At 40.4% G+C, this 22,092-nt stretch overlaps 1 protein-coding gene across 10 annotated transcripts in view; it reads right to left on the bottom strand.

Annotated features, from left to right (window-relative positions):
- The window catches only part of TENM1 (teneurin transmembrane protein 1), a 615,716-nt gene that overhangs the window by 13,148 nt on the left and 580,476 nt on the right, over nt 1–22,092 (bottom strand). For all 10 annotated transcript variants that reach the window (XM_040572077.1, XM_040572078.1, XM_040572079.1 and 7 more), the window contains 5 exons: nt 17,558–17,924; nt 15,256–15,766; nt 10,593–10,765; nt 7,351–7,586; nt 1,086–1,382 (listed from right to left, as the gene is read on the bottom strand). In XM_040572077.1, the coding sequence (XP_040428011.1) occupies nt 1,086–1,382; nt 7,351–7,586; nt 10,593–10,765; nt 15,256–15,766; nt 17,558–17,924 (1,584 nt within the window). The remainder of the gene's footprint in view (nt 1–1,085; nt 1,383–7,350; nt 7,587–10,592; nt 10,766–15,255; nt 15,767–17,557; nt 17,925–22,092) is intronic.

Below are 22,092 nucleotides of genomic sequence, written 5' to 3'. Positions count from 1 at the left end.
TTATGCATCTTTTTTTTTTTTCCTCTGGGTTAGATTTAAGTTGTTTTGAGGATCAGGCTTACAAACATTCAAAATAAGTATAGCAAAGTTTATCTTAAAAGTACACATTTGGAACTTTTAAATATATAACTAACTTCAAAGTCACTGAATTTCTTGTGTGTAACACCCCCTATCAGTTTTACCTCACCTGCCCCCTCCTATCCTTTCCCTGTGGTTAACAGGTTTAGAAAAATGTTCTGCAAACTCAGGGTATAATGGATAGTCACAGATGTTGCTATTTAAAAAAAAAAAAAGTTTTGAAGGACACTGTTTGAATATAATTTCACACTGAGTTCTGGAAGCTTTAAAAATACAGATTGGCTTTTTGGATTTGAGAGACGAAATAACAAATGAGATGCTTGCACAGACAAATGAGATGCTGTTCCTGAGACAGTACAGCATTTATGCCATCATTTCATGACCACACACATGAATGAAAATTAGAACGCTCAGGTAATTTAGACATGAAGTCACTATAAAAGCAGGGCAATAACTCATTTCATATTACTTTATGGTTTTTCCCCTAAATGGGCATCATAAATACTAAAGTAATCTGTCTCCTCAAAGGATCAGTTCATTTTTTACAGCACAGCACCAAACAGGTGCTAGCTTGCACTCACTGGTGCATAATTTTGGCTTAAAAGAAGTGTGTTGTCGGGAATGAAACAGTTCCGTTTTGATGACTTATTTCTTTGACTACTTTATACAGAATGGCAAAACGTTTTTCAGTAGTTGGGAGTGTCCTTTGTTTACTTGCACTTGGAGTGAGATGAAGTCATTTTACCTACCGATTAAACAGATCTGAGCTGCTAATAACTTTCTTCAGAATTAAATTATGACAGGTTTGAAGTGATGACTATAGGTCTAAGCACCTCCAGACACATTTTTCTCTGGTTATTGTAATTGCATGCATTTTTCTATAAATCTTATATACTATTGCATAAGATAGCATCATAACATAGCTCACAATATAGTATCTCTTAGTAATTGCATAAAGAACAAATATTCTTGCCTTGGTAAAATGATCCACTTCTAAAATGACTTACCTTTTCTAAATACGTGTAACTCCATATTTTGCCATCTGCCCATGTTCTGGAAATTATGTTCCCACTTGGATCATACTCCATTTTCTCAGTCCAGGTTCCTCTTTGGATAAAGGTCACTAATCCAGAGTGTGAATAAGTGATATTGACCTCATTGTATTTGCTGATGGGCGACCACAAAACTGGGCGGCCTGTCTGGTCATACATAATCCGAAGAGTGAATTTTCGATGATCATCATAAATCTTTCCTGTTCTGGTTACATGATCGAAATCAATGGAGAGCAGATTTCTATTGTGGGCCTAAACACAAAGATACAGGAAGGTAAGAAGACAACGTACCTTAATTACATATGACAGAAACATTTCTGTGTCAGCTCTAATCAAGATGTGCAATGGCTTAACAGTAGGACTGAGAATTTAGGGCATACTAAAGGCAGAAAAATAGAAAAACATTCAGATGAGAAACAAGACCAAGAAACAAAATGCTGTTTGCGTTCAGTGTTACATCATATAGCTGGATGCTCTCTATATCCACACACTAAACTTTCATCGCCACTCCTCTTTTCCTAAGCTTTTCTTCTTTTTTCTCAAAATTCATCTATAGACAGACTTTGATTCCAGCCAAAGACGTGTAGTTAAACCCCAAAATTAACAAAATTAATCCTAACTCACCTTCTCTCTCTTAAGCTCCATTAATATCAATAGGTCAGCTGCTGCTGTGGGATAGCCCATGCTAGGTCGCATACTGATGCCGAAGAGGGAAGAGCTGTGCTTGCAGCTCCCCAAACCCCTACTCACCAGTGTCCTCACACTTCTTCCCAAAAGCAGCCTACTCCCAGAGCTTGTGAAAGGCAGTGGCAGAAGTGCCTGCTGCCAGCTGTACTCCTTGCTGCAGCTCTCGGAGCACATTTGGGACCTGCAACATTTGCTAACCTTATTGTGTCCTCTGGCAGGGGAACAGGCTGACTGTTTGACCTGCTAGTGCTTGTGGTCCAAAATTCTCGATTAGAAATGAAGCTCAAAGCTGAGCCATATTTCTGAAGACAAAATATGTTTATCCAGTGCTTTCATCATTCAGTCACTGGGCAGTCACTCTTAAACTCCATCTAAATCCAAGTTATAATTTAGAAAACCATATAACATTGTTCACTGACTTGTCATTTTCAGATCAATGCCCAATGTGCTCATTGTATTAATGGACTGCATTTTATCTAATCACTTGTATTAGTCTATTCCAATTAATACATTCCTTACAGCAGAGATGATGTTAGTTCAGGTGTTAGCACTGCACAGCACAGCGCTTGCTCCTTCCTGAGACCTGGAGGCATAGCAGTAAAATAAATGGTTAAGAATACCTGTTTAATAATTCAAGCTGTGATCATATGGTGGTTGTGATTAGAAAGAACTTTTTTTTTCTTTCCTCTTTCTGTTTTTAGATACAAAATAATTTGAAAATCTAGAAGAAGCAGGTGTTCTTTCTTCAACTACCATTCCTGTGGTTTTATATACATACATGTCTAACTCTAATACTGTTCATTTACAATAGCTGTAAAATACCTATATACCCCTGTAGACTGCTGTAACTATTACAATTTATGCTCTAATGATAGCTAAGGAGCCCAAGTAAAATGTGATGTTCAGCTCAACTATATTTGCTTGTATACAGTCTGATGGATTAGTTTATGATAATGTATTTCTTTGCAAACTTATTGCAATTTCTGAAAAAAAAACAACAACAAACCATCAGCCCTCTTGGTGGTAAAATAACTGAGAAGCAAGCAGAAGATATACCCTGGCTCATATTCATTTACTGTCTATGTACATATTTAATGTTCTTATTGCTATTATTATTATTGCCATAGTATGCAGCTAGGGGAAAGGAAAGTCTTGAATACAAATTGCTTGCAATCTAATTTTCAGGAATGATATAACGAATATGAATGAAAATCACACAGAGGCAGAATTAGCAGTAAAGAGGATAGCAGCAGTATTTAAAGGCTCACACAGTTAAAATAAGGTTTTTGGGGACACCATTACTTCCTTTATATTCCATATTTTATGTCTCATTTGTTTACTTTCTTATATTAGATTTAAGTTCAATTTAACACCCTTCTCAAGGCAAGATGCAATGACACATGGGTAGCAGGCTGCATTTCAATGCTGTCATTGAAATGCTGATTTCAAATCCCAGTGGCTTCCTAGAGATGGCTCCTCCAATGTACATGCAAGTCAGTAAGGAGCCCCTGTGACAGACTGGAGCTCGTGCTCAGTTACAAGCCAGCAAAAACTGGTTCTGAAAGCAATATTGGGTCAAAATTTCAGCTGACAAAAATAGGGAGAAAATTCAGCTGAATTCAATAATAATGTTAGTAGTTCATAAAAATATATATCTATTATTTATTTTTAAACATCCTTTGGCTCTACTTCCATTGATTTTATGGCCAGAAATTTTGCAGATGTAAATAAACACATAAATGTGCACTTCTCTTGACTTTCATTCTCAAACGTAAACTGTCTAAAATGTGAAATCAGACGATCTGATTGTATATTTCCGTCTGTGTTTTCACTTGAGTCAACGTAAACTGATACATAGTGGCTGAGGATTTGACCCTATCATTAGAACTTGCTGCAAGGCTGGTAAATAAAGGGAGATAATTTACTAAATATGATAATAAACAAAGCTGTCAAAGCCTATATCTACAGGACTTCTGACTTGAATTGAGGCCAATGAGTTACTTCCATTTTTGTTATTAAAAAAAAAAAAAAGGTAAAAACAAGTAAGACTGGCCAAGCATTCAAGCTTTCAATTTTGTAGATACTCAGTTATGAAACCTGGATGGCATCCAACACCAAGTTCCTCTAAGTTATGCAAAAGACAGGAGGGAGCAGAGCTGAATTCCAATCAGTATATTACTATGCATCATGCTCATTGATTTTAACAACAGCTTTGCTTCATTTTTAGAATTCAATTAAAATAGCAGTTCAATTGATAAAAAAGAAGTCTTGCTAGATTAAGATTGATGTTAAAATGCCTGATTGTACATAGATTTATTATTAATATAAAATGCATACATGCCTACAGACTGTTTTATGTACTTTCAGGAAGCGCCAGGGCTGGCAGTTCTGCACTTCAAGGAAAACTCTGATTAATTCCTGTTTCCCACATTGATTTAGATACTGAGATAAAGTTAGATGTCTTTTCTAGCATTTCCGTTAACTTACTCATTTCTGTTCTATTTAAAGAGTAGGGAATTCACACCATGCAAAATTTCCACTCTTTAAAACACAACATTTACAGCACTATTCAGAACACGCTACCAGTGGCTTCTGTCCAAAAATTTTATACATTTTATACTAATACAGTGACATGACTTTAAAATGGTTGTTAATTGCAATTAAGAATTAAAAATGTTAGGAACTGGCAGAGAAAGAAAAGCTTTCATCTTTTCAACTAGGTCATCCTTCATCTCATCCCCAGTTACCTGCCTTCTAATTTATACCTCTTAGCATTCAAAGCCATTTTATTTCAGTGACGGTATCAGGACTGATCTTTAAGCGACATCTTTAAACTAGATTTCTATTTTTTTCCCCAGAAAACTCTTCCATTGTGATTTTTTTTCCTTTTTTTTTTTTTCCCTTTAACTAAGGGCTCCTAAAAGTCTGCTCATTTCCACTGAGAACTGGTCCAATCCCCGGAGCTTTCCTTTACATACATTTTCAAAGTTCAGCATAATTCTTTTTGCTCTACATTGCAAGCTTTCTAACACACATCCTATTGGGCCAATCATGGCATATTAAGTGCTTAACAATTTTATTTCTAAAATATAACTCGCTAGAAGTTTTCAGAAGGTATCACCAGAACCTTATCCAGGATAAGGGCTGCTATTGACGCTTCATTTTTTTTTCCAGCAGTACTCAAGGATTTGTCAACAGCAAGCATTAAATCCCCTTCACTATTGGCTTACTAATTCAAACAGAGTATAAGATGGTATTTTTGCTCCTGATGCCCTGCATATTTATTTTAATAACCAAGTCACCAAGGAAAGACGGTGTCTCTGGGTACATCCTGCTGCTCCTTTGTCTTCCTCCCCAGCTACACTGCCACAGCTCCTTACACCTCCACCAGCTCCCCACTCCATTAGCATCCCATGCAAACATCTCATTCCTAAAGCTGAACTCCAGGACCCACATATCTCACCTATCCTCCAAGGTCCTTTTTATTGGCAACAGCAGCCTCAAAAGTCCATTTGTCCCTTTCTCTTGTGCTTATTTGCATGGTGTATCCCATGCACAGAATACTTATCCTCCTTTCCACTCTGAAATCCTCACATAATGTTATCCCACCAGGTTCCCTCCATCCTTTGTCCCGGGGATTTGAAAACACTGTAATGTGGGCAAGCTGACATCCTTCTGGGTAGGCTGGTACACTCCATAAAGCTCCTTTGATCGTGGTAGGCATGAAAGTTGGTTTCTTTCTGGTAGGTACCAAAAGAAACTTATACAGAGAATATAGGACAAAGGCACACCAAAGTCATTCCTACACTGCATACCCTCACTGGATGGAAGGTGAAGAGGGAGGAGGAGGAGTACACAAGTGCTTTTATGCACCAGCAGGCTGACCCAGAGGCAGGTCAATCAGCAGAGCTCTGCATAGCTTCAGGTTTGCAATATTTCACTGAACATTTTATGCCTTCAGACAGAGTCCATCTAATCCTGACCAACTTGTGAATTTCCTCCCTATTTTTTTTTTGGCAGGCAATATTAAGGATCGTGCAGAAGCAAGTGAAAATGAGTTAAAAGATCTGGCAATCAATTTCAACAACAGAAAATATAAAGTGCATAACAGGAAAACTGCAGGATGAAGTACTTTAAAATGTAACTGTGATGAACAACTTGGCCCTGGCAAGGTAAGCAGAATAGATGACTGACTATGACCTTTCCGTTTAAGACTTTTATTCTGCAAAACCCTTAAAAAAGTATGCACCGTACAGTTACTTAACCATAAAATCATACAGAAGTCAATCGATTAGGTAAAGTGAACCATGGAGGTCACAGCTTGAATCCTGCCATTTTAACAGCACATCTTTGCCATTGTAATAAGTTCAGCAACCTCTCTGGACAGGGCTAAATGTGTGTGAACTAGGATAGAAAGGAGGCAGTCAGAGGATGGGAAAGAAAAAACACACAGAGCTTTTTCGCACTTGCAAGATCCTCGTAAAGTAATTGTGACTGCCAAGTCTGAAAGATGTCCTTTCAAATGGTTTCTTTACACACGGTAATCAGTCTGGCCATATCATCCAAGCCTTGGGTTTCTGATTGATAAGCACAGTTGAAAACCAAACCGACACACTTTTAAAATAAAAAATACATGAGATATGATAACCAAAAAGAAATCCAGAGATTTAAATAAGTATCTCTGTATTTTCACAGCTAACAGATGTACCTTCATAGATAATACTTATCCAGACCTGCTGTAGTTAATAATGCAATATTTTAAAGGCCAAAATTCGCATCTGTACTACTGGTACAGACATTTTATGGAGTATTCATGTGAAAAACAGAATGGATTTCATAAAAAACTGTTCTGCAAGGTAGCAGTCTCTTTGAGACTTAGTGTTACCTAATTAAATGCTGAATGTTGACCATCTGTCATTGTAATCTGTGAGTTCTCCTGAAAATAAATATACACCACGTATGCACTGTTAAAATCATTCTTATTAGAGCCATACGGTAACCCAGCCAGAGGGAGTGAGGGTGTCTGAACATGTGCGGTGCAGGGCAGAATCCACAGCCTGTCTGGATACATGCAGAGGCTCTAAAATACCATGGCTTGCAGGAGATGCCCTGGCCCAACCACCCAAGGTGTGCCCCAAGAGATCCTCTGCACTGGGCAGAGGCTGGCACCTGTTATTTTCCCCAGTGCAAAGAGGGTAGTTAGATCTGAGAGGCAGAACCCGGCTGTGCTGCAGTAACTACGCACTGTCCTTTGCTCACAGCTTCTTCCAAAGACATAATTAAGTTCTTAGTTGAAAAAGAAGAGGAAGAAAAAAAGTAATTATGTCTTGAGGTCAAGTCTAACAACCAAAATCAAACAGAGATCAAACATCCTGTCAAGTGTTGGAGGGGTTTGGTTTTGAAATTCATGGCTGGGGCCCACCATTGATACAAACTTTCCATCACACTTCTTACAAAGTAGAACATTTCAACCCAATTTTAGTTCAATGGCTTTCAAAGAGAACACTGCACTTTACACAAGAGGAAGCCTTACCCTTAGCCTTCTCTCAAACGTGGAGATATTGCCTTTGGTCTGCTCCCTCCTTTGCCTCCATTCAATGAGGTTTGAGTTATGCTCTCCAGGAAGGGAGATATTGCACTTCCCCAGAGTGGGGCTGACGACTCCTGCTAGGATATGAGGCTCCGTGTTAAGTGTGATTTCCATTCCGCTGGCAAAGGTGACTCTCAGAGACCCATCTGGGCTGACCCGGTAGATATTCTGCGTGTTATCTGTCAGAAAAACAACAACCCGAAACAGGGAACAGAAAATTTCAGATCTCCAGCTTTATGAAGCAAACGTCAGGTGCAATGTCAAGCCTTGTTTGCCCCGAGTATACAGATCACTGACCAAACACCAACAGCGGTGTGATTTTTGGAACCTGGAGGTCTTCACGTGTCTTAAGAGCTTTTTATTACATTTGTCCTGATGATTTCCATTGTGAAAGTTCCCTGCAGGAGGAATGAAGAGTTTTTGCTTTTAGCCTAACAGTACATAAACTCACGGGCTGGGTTTTGATCACCAATATTCTGATGATTTTAACATGTTAGGATCTGTTAACAGAATAGCTCACTGCTTGAATGAACGTAAGGGGTATCTTGAGATCAAACAGGAAAGCTGTTTTCAAAATGTCTTAAGATGATGGCCAGGCTGCTGTTCTGCCCCTTTTCCCTGTATCACTGTACTAAAACCTTCTCCCATTCCCTGTTAGCAGCAAGACCCTGAGGCAGAGGCTCAGTGACAGCCAGCCACGAGCCCGTGGGCTGGTGTGAGAGACCCTCTGGGAGAGACCCAGTTGTTGGCAGAAAATTGAATGGCCCAGCAAGGGTGGCACAGCAGGCAGCTCCAGAGGCTCAGCACTGTGCTGCAGAGGGCAGCTGGGATGACAGCTTATTCCTCCTCCAAACACTGCCAGAATCACACTGAGGGTCCACAGCAGGTCTCCAGTGAAATGATGCAAAGCCACACAGCCACCATACGCTTCCTGTCTCTTGCCTGTGCACTGTAATGCCTTCACTGCAGGCACAGCTCTGCCACACCACCTTGCATTTGGCACAGGGAAGGGACATGCACACAGGAGGCTACTGTGGCTCAGCTGCCAGGGGGGCACTTTTTTATGAATATGTATGTTTAGGGTTAAGGGACAAAGCCAGTCTCACCTTTAAAATGTAACTGAACACCTACCAGCTAGCGACTTTTTTTTAGTGATGCTAAGAAAAAGCATCTTTTTCTTAGCTGTTGCACACCAGCTGAAGTAATTGAGCCAGACCTTCAGGCGCGAATATATGGACAACAGTTGGGTATGTCAGAAAGTGAAGATAATAGATATTGCATTAAAAGAGACTTTTTGACTCAGAGGTAAGGATACAATGCCTGTTGTTTATTCACAGATTGCTTCACAGTAGTTTTACAGAGATATGGAAATATGCAAACTATATGAATTCATAAATAGGATAGGTATAATAACAACTATAGCTGTTCATTTCTTGTGCTGCTGGTAGTGTGCTAGCTCACTGTTCTGAGACACAAAGCAGTAATATACCCTTCTTTGAGAAGCTTCGCATTTAAGACAAACACAATTGGGCAGTCAGCAGATGATGCAGAGAGCAGGTGGGATCACTTGGACAAAGACTAACAAGTGATGCTGCAATATAATATAACATAATTCTTTCCATATATTAAGTGTTGTCTCTGCAATGCAGTAGTGAAGAGGGATGAGTGAGTATCTTGTGAGTTCTTCCTATTTTTTCCTCATACAACTAAAGCTGAGAATGAAAAACATTCGTAAATTGCTCCGAATTACAAAGCAGACATTCTCTATAACAGGCCTGCAAGAAATGCAGACCTATTTCCCAGCACCAGCTCCCAAAGCTTCTCCCCTTCTTGCTGAACAACCCACTTGCTACAGAAAAATTAACACAGAGGAAAAAACAGATCGATTAAACTATGTAAACCCAAAACTTAGGGGATGAATCTGCACAATCTGAAGGAGGACACCGTGGCACTTCCATTAGGCAGAGAGCAAGTTCTTCTCAAAAGATCCAATATACCAGCAGACTGAAGCTGCCAGGGAAATACATGTGCACAGGGGTTGAGTTAAAATCTCAGTGCCGAGGCAGCCACCAGCGGACATGGGTCATGCCTTCCTCCTTCCTAAGAGCACTGCCACCAGGTCACAGCACTACCAGAAAGAATGGGAGAGGGTGCATAGTGAGGGAGGAAGGCAGGCCAGTTTCTTCTGTGCTGGGAACAATAAGAAGCAGCTGTCTGCTGAAACAAGAATGGTGTCCACCTGCTGCAGCTGCCTGGCTGAGGCTGAAACCCAGACAGAGGGGCAACAACCTCCCCACGCAGACACCTACACCCAGAAAGACCTCCTGAGGACTGAAAGAGCTGCCCAGACCTTCAGTTGCAGGGAACTCCAGAATCTGGAAGTTCCTCTAGGGCCTGAAGACAGAGGTGGGTGTCATGGGTGACAGTGTGCCCAGCTGGACAAATTTTTTGAGCAAGTTCCCATGCTGCAAGAGGAACTCACCAGGCAGCATAGGATCCAGGAATCCAGGTGACAGACTGATGCATGGCATTGTACTAAAAGAGGGGAGATTTACATTAGATGTTTGGAGGAAAGTCTTTAGTCAGAGGGTGGTGAGGCACTGGAACAGGCTGCCCAGGGAAGCTGTGGATGCCCCATCCCTGGAGGTGTTCAAGGCCAGGCTGGATGGGGCTCCGGGCAGCCTGGGCTGGTGGGAAGTGTCCCTGCCCATGGCAGGGGGTTGGAGCTGGATGGGCTTTAAGGTCCCTGCCAACCCAAACCATTCTGTGATTCTGTGAATTCATGGCATTGGCCAAACAAAGCATTTCAGTGCTAAAACAACAGCGGAGCAGGGCACTTTTTGGTCAGTATTTCTCAGAATAACAAAGCTCAGTGTATTACGGGTCGGTCCAATTCCCCTGAATACTGATGTGGGAAATAGCACATAAAGCATGGAGCCTTCAGTGATTTTAGTAACTGGAATCTACCAACGGGACTTTTCTAGGAGGAAAAGCATTCACTGGTGGTTTGTTCCTAAAAGGAACCCCAGGAGAAATGTAAGCAGTATCAAGCTATTTGAACTGAAGCAAGGAAGAAACAAATGAACTAATTTTAGTGTCTTTTTGTCAAACAATTAAGAATGCAATAATGTTCAGAGTTTTAAATGTAATTGTAAGGGAAGAAATAACAGAAACGCCTTAATTACCTTGTTTTAAGGTATATATTGTAGAGGTAGCTGAGAAGTTTGTGGCTGTGATCACGTTCTCTCGGTTTGAAGTATCAAGTTCCACTCTTGTCAGTTTTTCAACATCACTGTGGAAACTGCTGACTTCCCCAGTTGGGAATGTCGCATTGGTCAGGTGTCCATCGGAGTCGTACCTGCAACACATGATGTTAAAGTGAGCCACGAAAATACATCACTGTTGTCTTGTATATGCTACTACAATTAAAAAAAGAAAAAGAAAAAAAAAGGTGGGGGGGAAAGTATCGTCAACACGTTATGAAAAGGTCAGTAAGTAATTCAAAACCTCTGGAGCACTGTTTCTAACGTGTCTCTTCAGTTCCACAGATAAACAGTTCGTTCTTTCTGATGGTTCACAGAGAAAACAATGCAGAACAATGGTTGGTGCTTGATACTGTTCCATATTAATGCCTCCCATCTTCAAAATCTTATTGATCCAAACACATCTTTACTCATCCAAGAGAGCTCACTGATACTGCAGACGTATTTGCATGAGTAAAACCAATCCATGTTCATAAAATATAAGCCTACTCATGCAGGTAGGAAAGCATAATTAAGTTTTCAGGTTTTATTAACTGTCTCCCCTCACTCACAAAGCATTCCTCAGCTGGTGTATCAACTGGCAAAGCCCCACTGCCTCCAATGGGGAGCTCTTCCAATTCACATCAGCAGATGAGCTGGCCATGTCTTTCACTTTCATGTGCTGGCATCCTTTCTTTAGGACCCTTATTTACCCCTAATTACTCATACAAAATCTGTATGTCACAAAAAGTATTGGTGAACAAAATCAGGAATTTTCTTTTCCACCCGATATAAAAAAGAAAAATAGAGCAGCTGTTCTTTTCAAATGAAACACTGGAGAATGAACGTATCGAACATCTTGCATTTTTTTTTGACAAATAAATTCATTAAATGTTAAATACAATATAATTCCTCTCTCTTTCACCTCTTCCTGCCCTCATATATCACACGATTTCCTTGCATTCCTCCCTCGTGCCACTCTGTGCCAATTGACTGGGTGCCACACCCAGTGATTAAAACTGATTCAGAGCACTACTTTTCATCGTTAGAAAACTCTGTGAATGTTGGGCAATTATATTTCATTTACAGCTTGATCAAACAGATATGACAGCTTGCTAAGTTATGTGAGTTTTCTACCATAGCACAGAAAAATCCTCAAATCATGCATTTTTAAGGTGTAAGTGCAGACAGTTTATTGGGATGTAGCTGTGCTTATGAGTCAGGATGCACCTCTGCTAAGGACCCACTTTTGCTGCTGGATGCTGCTAATAATGAGATACACAACTCCCCATGTAGCTGAAAATGGGAATCATAAGAATCACACAATATCCTGAGTTGGAACAGACCCACAAGGATCATCGAGTCCAACTCCTGGCTCTGCACAGGAGCACCTAGAAATACAGAATCATAGACTAGATAAGGTGCTGAACAATTAAAATGAGGCTGCAGAGCACATGCCAAGATGGTCCCACTAACTTCAGGGAGAACACTCAGCTAAGTGTCTCAGTAACAGTGTGACCATCTAAAGGGCTTTTTTATTCCAGATTGCTCCAAGAAACCAGCCCTCTGAGGACAGAGTCTGCCACCTTTCACATGATGAATAGTAGCACACTTGGACTCTGTTCTTGTAGGGAAATGTCCTACCCATACTAATAGGGGCAGGATCACGACATATTTCTTAATGTTAATTTGGTGCCCAGTTATGCCACTGTTAATCATGCCGGTGACTGTTTAATCATGCAAATAATTGCATTGATTTCAGTACTCACATGAGGAAGTGCTCACCAATATCAGAAATGCACGTTTGGGGATAGAGCTTCACAATCTATTTGCATTTCTGTGTGTAGAACAGTTAAGAGTTGTATCATTTCAAAGGGAAAGCGGTCTAATTAATTTTTTCAGAGAGGGTTGTTTCTTGCAGGTGTTTTCTTGTCCTTGATTTAATAGAGGCCCTGTGCCCCCCCTCCCCTTTTATGGCTTTAATGATATAATATTAAAAAAAAAACAACCTAGATGACCGAAATTGTACATTAGCTATAATTTTATGCAAGAGCTCTTTCAGTACTTCCATTCCATCAGATTAGAGTAGATGGATGACAAGTACTTTTGTAGGTGATTTTCTACCTCTTAATAATCTCCCTCTGTGAGTGAATCTGACATCTAGGTAGATGTTCTGAACAATTCATTATCTTTGCTCATATTCCCAAGTACATGTGATATGTGTTGTTAAACAAACTCATCCCTATTTCAGCTTGACAGTGCTATGGGTTGAACTTTTGGATGTGAATGCAAAACTTGTTTAAACAGAAAAGGTGATTCTAAGCAATCGGAAAGTTGCTCATACGTTAATCCTCTTGGCTCCAATACTATGTTTATACATGACTTGAAGCAATTCACATCTAAGTTACCCTTACCAAAAAAATCTAATTTTTAAAGTGAAATCAGGTGTCAGTTCAGAATGCAACCTGTCTGGAAAGAAATGTTTGCTTAAAGGATGACTAAGAACCATCATCCCCTATGACCTATTAATAGCAAAAAGGGAAAACCAAGTCCTGAAAACCCATCTATTCAGCACAGCATTTGTTATAGTCAATTGTCCCTCTGACTGCAGCAGCTTGGGTGACACCGGTATCTCAACCACTCAGGAAGTTGTAATATATTATGAAGATGACTTGAAATATCGGCCTGAACAATAAATATTAATAATATGACTTCACTATTTAATCTTGCTGTTATTTTTGTAATGTTAACAGCTGTAATTCTGTTAATTCTACCGACTGATCTAGATTGGTAGAAGTACACGGTCACGCAGTCGGTACAACTGAAAGGACAGTGTCTTTCCAAGTATCTCTGCATGAAAAAATCAGTATTACATACAATGGCGGGCACCTGCAAGCAGGCAAAATCCTTTAAAAGAAAATCTCACTAAGCATGAGTCCTACTTTAACAAACTACTTGCCAGAAGACAACAGACATGAGCAATAATTGTCTGAAAAGGTCTACACTCAGGGTCTGTTGGACAGAGTAAGAGTACTGATATTAAACCCACTGAGAAGCACATGACTGCACATAATCTGCTCTAACATGCTCAAACAATCAAGGCCCTGCAACGATGCATGTTGTTCAGCATTTTAAGAAGTAATAGATGTGACTTGGAGCTACTGTGAAAGCTTTTTGAAAGTGTCATTGGTCCATGGTCGGGATTGATCCCATCCTCAGGTAGGGATTTAAATGGATCAGTCCTGGTGCTGTAGTTATTCCAAGGAAGCACATATTTGAATTAAGTTCTGCATGTAATAGGTACCACTCTTCAGTCAATGTTTAAACAGCACCAGCACAACAGTGAGCTTTGTATTTTTGCACAATGCTTTTAACTTCTAACAGTAGGTGCCTGATAATGAGAACGGAACCAGGAAGGCCCTGTATGGTTTTGTTTTCCTGCTTATTGTCAAAAATGGCCCTAATTGCTTATACTTAGATCAACTCTGTCAATTCAGCCTGGTTTCGGCAGAATAATGGAAGGCAGAATAGAAAAACATCCCCTTGAATAACAAATCCCATACTCTAGGCAGCAGTTTTCTCTGCTTTTATCCTACTTGCAGTTTAATAAAAAGTAATTCTAAAATAAATGTAATGATGGTGACTCAACTGCCTCTCCAGGTGACTTATTCAGTAACTTAATTCTCCTCAATGTGTGTTCTGTTCATATCTCACCTGGACATCTTTTCACTTTTGTTTTTGACCATAAACTCCCATGCCCTACAGAAAGCAAGCATAATTCTCCTGGAACTGTGATCTGATGTGCAATGTGCAATGTTAACATATGACTTCCATCAATCACTTGTCACATCCTCTAACAGGGATTATGACAATTAATTATAAATAATGAGAAATCCTGATACTTCACACCTCTTTACGAATCAAACATGAATTTTCTCTTGGGTTGCTCTCTCTCTGGGACCAGTCTGTGATGTTCTGACTGTATCTTTACTGTCTTGTCTTGCTCTTAAGGAGTCCTGTCAAATGTCTCAACCTCTTGCTTGTAAGGCCACTCCTGATACATATCCTTTTGCTATTACATACTTTTTTTTTTTTCTTTTCATTATATATTCTCTTCCCCTGCTGACAGGACAAGTCCACTCTTGTGTTTGAACATTCCTTCCACTGAGATTCTAAGTTTCTTTTGTAACACTCCCTTCTCCTATGAGTATAGTAATTTTCCCTTTTTTGCCTTCCTCAAGAATTTTGCAAATCTGTGATTCATATCACAACTTGCCTCTACTTCTTTAGATACCAAAAATTCCAAAACCACATTTGCATTTAGAGAAACAGAGATTCACAGTAATGAAATATGAATGACGTATAATTTCAGGCAGTTTTTTGCTACTTATAATGGGCACTATGCACAGAGCTTTTACATATGACAAGCACTTAAGAAATGATAGTGTTTCATATTGTAAAAGCTTGTAGAACAGCACTGCTTGTCCTTTCTCGTACAGTGTTAGTAGCAGGGTGTCTTCTGAAATTACTAGAACTGACTCAAAAAAATTCAATGTTTGTTTAAAACAGTGTTCCTTACACCAGGCACTTAACGTCATGGACTTACTCATACACAGTTGTCCATCCATTTTCATTGCTTTTGGTTGCTAGAAGTCCTGTGTTTCCGGGATATGTCATCAGAGCCAGGTTGTAGCCTTGGGCATAAACCCTTTTCAGAACCCCATTGCTGCTTATGGTCAGCCAGTACACCTGGCCGCCTGGCACCACGACCCACAGGGGTAAGCCGCTCGTGTCTCTGCGGATGTGCACTGAATTCCCATTGCTGCTGGTGATCGTGCCAATATCCCCTTCACTGCTGTAGGTGAAATTGTAAATATAGTCCCTCGTGATGAGGTTCAGTGTGTGCAGGTGGGTGCCGTTGATGGTGAACTGATACAGTTCTTGATCTGCCGGTGAGGCAATCTCGTACATGTTTGTGTCACTGAGGTGAGCCTTGTTCCGGCTGACTGTGCGGATGCGAACATTTCCAAGGTCTGCTACATACAGCGTGTCATCAGGAGAGACTGCTAGGGAAGAAGGTGCTTTCAGCTTTGCATCTTTGGCATATCCACCATCACCTGTGGGAAAAAAATGGCAGTTTTAGTAATCTGTAATGTCTGTATTTAAGCTGAACCTTGAAGCCTGCCACACTGCTTCTTCTCAGGATCATTTACTTGTCAATAAAATAGTATCTTCTTCCCATTAACTAAACCCCCATTATCTAAAGTTGGTACAATTCTAGATCAGTCTCAATAAAGACAAACAAACTATAAATTATCTAATTTACATCATTTCTGCTAACTCCAAAACCCTGTTGCTCAGGGAAGTATTGCATGGCAAAATGTGAAGGAAAAAAAATTATGACAGGTAAGTTTTGCTTCCTGTTTCTTGTCTGCTGGTATGTAGTCCGAATAGAATTGTGATATAAATAAAACAGAAAATAAAAATCAGTAATTCAGTTAAAATGACAGTGAACCAAAGATTAGTTTGTACTTATTAAAAGCTCACACTACAGGAAAATAAATTATAATAGCCAAAAAGGGCCTTCAAAATCACCCCTTCTGATATTACTCGATAATTTACTTGGTATATATAAATACTGTGTATTTCAAGGTTCAGGGAGGATATTTGCATGATTGTGGGCTGTATATGCATATCTAAATGACTTTACATGGCCAGGATTTTGTGTAACTAACAAGAAAGCATATTAAGCCTCACTCTTGGAGAACAACATGTTACTGTTTCTATTGCTCCCCTTCTCCTGACTGAAAAATGCAATTTGATGGAGATTTTCAGCATACCCTTTGCTGCCTTAGAAACAGACAAATTAGCTGGTCTCTCTGCCAGCCTGACCCTGCCTTTCACCAACCCAACACTGGCACAATCATTAGATTTGCCACAGGTTTTATTTTTTGAACTGAGGGGAGATTCCCTCAATAGGAGCCCTGGACAGCATCCTATTCAGCCCCGGTCAAACAGAGCCATAACTGAAGCTGGCAGCATGTGGCAAAGCTCATGAGACTGATTAGCAACTCTGGGTCAGGAACTCACCTCCCGTGGAAGACCACTGACATTTTTTTTCTCTCATTTCTTGACATACTTAATGTTTTCTTGTCAGTAATTAACCTTTTGCTTGAAACAGGAGGCTTAAGAATTATGACGGTATTACGAAACTGAACAAAGTGGTTCTTGGAGATGACAAGATGACAACATACCGCATTCCTCTGTAGATGGGAACACTCTCCTTTGTTCCATCATTAAATAGGTTTGTATGAAAAAAAAGTCAAAATTAGTTTTCTTGCATTTAGGGGAGAGCTGTGCTGCTGAGAACGCCCAGGGGCGTGGTGTGTCTGAGACTGGTGGGCCCAGTTTGAAAAGCACAAGGAAGCAGACATTTTGAATAACATGTGTTTGTATCATTTAGCTAGGTGTGCCGTGGGACATGAACAATGGGAAGGTGTGAGCCAGTGCTTTTCACTGGATGTGGAACATTCTGGTACTCTCTGTGGTGAAGAAGGCTGCCTGATCCAGTAGCATTTAGGTGCGATCTGCACTGGGGCTCATACCATCTTCAGCATGAGTAAAGCTGACACAAAAAAACATACTTGGAGATCATTTTGAATTGTGTGTAATCTCTGTATTCAAACAGGAAAATCTAAACCCACCCAGAGGTTCCAGTGCCAACTGAAAGACTCACATCTCTGCACCCAATGGATTAAACAAAGAGCTGCTGATAAGCTTTTCAGTTTTCCAAGAAAACCGAACTATTGCTCAGTTCTTCTTCCTTCTGTCACTTTGCTGGTCTGCAGCTGTGCTGGAAGGTCTCAACAGACCAGGGACAGGAAAAAAAAAAAAAAGTGTTGTCTTACCTGAAAAACAGTCACAATTAGGATCAATCTTGCAGTCACAATCTGATGGGGCTCCAGCGATTATGGAGATCTCACCGTTGGTTGTGACCTGTTGTATACGGTTGATCTTTCTTTCATCTGTCTCTGCAATGTAGAGGATCCCACTGTGAGACACAGCGATGGCTCTGGCTGACTCCAGGGTGGAATGGATGGCCACCTTGTTGACGATGAAGTGGTCGATGCCCGGCACCTGGCAGTGAATGGGGCGCCCTGCAATGATGCGCACGCGCCTGTTCTCAGAGATCTGCAGGACGATGTTGTTGTCCAGGACATACAGTGAGTTGTCTAGGGGGTTCACTGTGAGGTCTGTTGGCCACTCTAGCCGCACCTGGGAAAACAAATCGAGGGGAAGGCAGGGAAAAGAAGACAAGAAAAAAAATGATTACAACAATAAGACAATTGTGTTCAACCATCTCTGATGACCATGTCATCAAGGCACTCAGTGGATTTGCCCACTGCTGCTATGCTACTATGGGCTACTAATTGTGTTTGGCAGAAGTTTCTACAAGTATACTCTTTTCTGAGATCCAGCACCAATATGGAACTAAACTTGATTTCAAAAGTAATTTTGCACCCTCTGAAACGTATTTGCACAAGTCCATTAAGGACGGAACTTTATTATACCTTGTGCACTCAAGCAAATAAAAGCATACACTTCATGTCACGCCATATCAGCCAGAAAATTCTCCAGGTCTGAGTGTTATTGTTCCAAGGCTGCAGTCAACACTGGCAGAGTGGAAAACAGTTAGAGGTTGTCAATGCCCTAACACTTTAATTGACCGTTAGCACAAAAGGAAAATGACATAGTAAGAGAGTACGACACATTGCCACAATTTAGTTACCAGGCCAGAAATGTTAATAAGACTGATGTGCCATAAGAAATACAAGCTCATTAATTCTTTGTAACACAGTAATACACCAATACATCAGACTTCACATAATACAGTAGCTGAGCCATAATTACTTATAAATGGTTTTGGTTTGTCAATTCAATATTTCAGTCATGGATTAAGGAAATTCTTCATACTTAAGGTGAGCTTTTTGCCTTTTTCCATGCAAGTGAGAGTACCAACCAAGCAAAGTTTCCAAACCGCGTTGGACGAGATGCTAGAAGAATGACCTCACTCGCCTGATGCTTGTTGCACCAGGATCTGGAGGAATATAGCATGTTCCCAGTTAGAGGTGGGGCAGTCTGTCACCCTGAAAGACAACTGGTATGGAGGCTGCTGTCTGCAGTGCATGCTTGCCACAGCTTCAAACTCCTCCTATTGAGAAAGCTCAGTAAGTGGTGGACTGGGAAACAGCAACGGAGGACACTGGTCCCGCTCCCCAGCTAATGGCTGATGGAGGATTTGGGTTGCAGCTTGTCTGCGGAAAGGTCAGAGAATAAGTGAGTTGCAGAGATTGCAAGACAGTCTATTTTTGTCTGTCTTAGGGTGCTTTGCTTGTTATCCTTTGTGAAGAGATGGCTGCTTTTATCTGAGTGGAATTTTTCTGGACTAAATATTTCAGCTATCAGAAGAGAATAAATGCCAGGCTAAAATGCAATGGATTTATATGCAGTTGTCACAGACGCTTCCACTATTTCATTTACTGATTTGGTTGCTTTTTTTTGTTAATTTTTCCACTGCACTAATTAAAAGATCTATGAACATAGAGACCGCAGATGCTAATACAATGCTCAGTGCTGCGGAATAACGTATGGTGGAGTGTGTGGCCACTGCAAGCCACCTGCTCGCCTGGGGTCAGCTCAAGCACCAGGCTGAAGGCCAAGTCTTTGCCTTTCGCGAGCATTGGTATTTCCTGAACAACCTCATTTCCACGAGTACATTGCTGGTTTGATAATTGATGCTTTAATAAAGCGAGGGCACTGTGGCTACTGTGTCTCGCCCTGCGTGGTTACATGGTGCACCACATAATTACGAAGGCTCACAGAGTAATCGAACTCCTCCTCGTGCCCAGTCCATTTTACTAGACAGCATAATAACTGGCATTAAGACTAATGCTGTTGAGTTCAAGATCTCTTCTGAACCAGGTGGTAGAGTCATTCCAAATGATGATAAATGTGGTGAAACGGTTGGAAACAGATTCCTCCCATAAAGGTGCTGAATTCTGGGCATGTGAGATTGCCTGGATTTCACCCAGTGTGTTAAGGCTGCTGTACACAGAGCTGCTAGTTAGTGTTTTCCTCACTTCAGCTGAGAGCTCACTAGGAAGCTGAACCCTCTGCAAGGCTATTTGCAGGAAATTTGGAAGAAACGTATCTGCAATGTACCTTTAATGCTGAACATTTGATTGCTCTATCAAAGCAAATGGATTATTTTTAATAGCAAACAGACATCCTTAACCAGTGCAACCTTAAGCAGTGCCTCCTTCACAGATCACTTTGCTGTAAAAATAATCTTTGATTAACCATAACTAGATTAGTAGTGAGAAAAACTTCGGGCTGAAACTACCTATTTTTACCATAATGACTCCGCATAACACCTGCCATGTCTTAATACCCGGTTTTCCTTCATGGACCAGGCACGTTGTCTTTGCCCCAGTGACTAAATTGAATTCCTCCCACTGTGAAGGTATGTCTGGTGTCTTGCAGATAAACAGAGACTGATTTGGACCAAAACAACTTTTTCTCTGGTTGATTTGAGGCTGGTTTTGTTTATTGAGGTAGAATAAGCTTTTATGGAAATGTCCATTTCACCTGCAGCGCGGTGCCTACAACCCACGAAGAGGTTGAGCCTTAACAGCTGTCATTATCTGCAAGCACATTTGCTTTCATACTGATCACTTCTGTAAATCTAGCTGCATTATGATAAAAATAGATAAAATTTGAGCTGGGGACATGTAAATAATTCTGGTTACTACACCTGACCTGTCACCTAGCTTTTTGCAAAGCTTGCAGAAGGATGGCTACAGCTTCTCATTCCTAGGTTTAAAGCAGTCATGGATGTATTAATGGTCTAATCCCAGGTGAAATATTAAAGCTAGCGTGTACCCGTCTGGAGGCTGCAGCATAAAAACAGCTGCTGCTCACTGCAAGCTCATGCTAGTGCAACCGGAGGGAAAAAGAGGCCAAGTAAAACAATCAAACATAGAAACAAATACAAAATGCTGAGCATTCTCAATCTGAGAAAGAATTTCAAAGATTTAGAAAACCATCTGTATTGCTTTTGTCGGGATGTAGCTTCATGGCATCTTAAGCCTGTGTGAGCTGGGGCTGCTGCCATCCCACCTAGCCCTTCTCCCCCTGCAGCCCCCGCAGCAGGACTGCTCTTTAAGTGCTCCTGCCGTCTGTGGTCACAAGTTGCTGGCTAAAAACTAATCACCTCAATCAGCTTAAGCTGAAGTGTAAGTGCACCCTTAGGTTCACTGTTACCTTAGAAAGTCACTGGTTGTTTCTTTTCTTTGCAAGCAAACTGCCCTCTGGCAGATTTCTGTGACCAAACCATCAGTTGTATTTCATTCAAAGCCAATAAACATATTACAGAGGAGCACTTAAATTCTCATCTGATATGACTGTGCCTATTAAAAAGTTTTTCCAGACAAAAAACTCAGTTAGGGTTAGAATATTAAATCAGTTAATATACGTTTAATCTGAAGCAGAACTTCACAAGCACCCGCAGAGAGCCGTCTCCCATATATGTATATTTTTTTATAACTAAAAATTGTGCCAACCACGAGTGTTTTTTCTGATACATGATGGCTTCTTTTTTTAAGCAGTGTACAGAAATGGCATTGCGGATTACCCCGTTATAAACAAAGAGACAAGATTTGTTCAGTAGCAGTCAGCACGTTACTTCACAGATCGAAATTTTCAGGTGACAATCCCATTTTAGTTCACCGGAGATTGAGCATATGCAATGGAAATCACTGCGGAAACAAGTAAACCCTTGAGCAATGAGACCTTTTGCATATAAGTATTAACATGTCAACTTTTCTGGGAATTCAGCATTTAACTGTCAACATAAAGGTTCCCGCTATATCTAATAATCAATGTCTGGTTTGAGAAGTGCAAAATTAACACCTACTGGTCTGGCTTTCTAATACATTTTTTCATGTCAAGTGTTCTGGAAAACACAAAGTGCACTAAGATGATTTCAATTTAAATGAATTCCCTCTGGGAGATCTACATTTAGGGAGATAAATAGCTCTCAGACCTGATTGATATTTTTTCCTTTCTTGCAAATACATACATGTGTTTGTATAACTATCTACCTACCTATCTATCTGGTTTTGAAAACTTGAAATATTCCTCCCATAGTAAAGGATTAAAATTAAATAAATAATGTGAGTTTTTTTTGCAAAGCAGCATTCACTAATATACTTCTTGTACATACACAAACGGGCAAACATTTCAGTGTTAGTTCGTGAAGAATACCATTTTGCTTTTGGTTTTGACCATATGGCTAAAACTTGTGCACGTTTTTCACAATAATTTACAACTGTGGCATTTTTGGTGTTATTTGAAAGAAATCAGACCAAACACACTCTACAGT

This window comes from Cygnus olor, chromosome 13, assembly GCF_009769625.2.
Source record: "Cygnus olor isolate bCygOlo1 chromosome 13, bCygOlo1.pri.v2, whole genome shotgun sequence".
NCBI classification, from domain to species: Eukaryota; Metazoa; Chordata; class Aves; order Anseriformes; family Anatidae; genus Cygnus; species Cygnus olor.
Note: the sequence above shows the minus strand (reverse complement) of the source record. Positions and strands in the feature narration are given on the sequence as shown.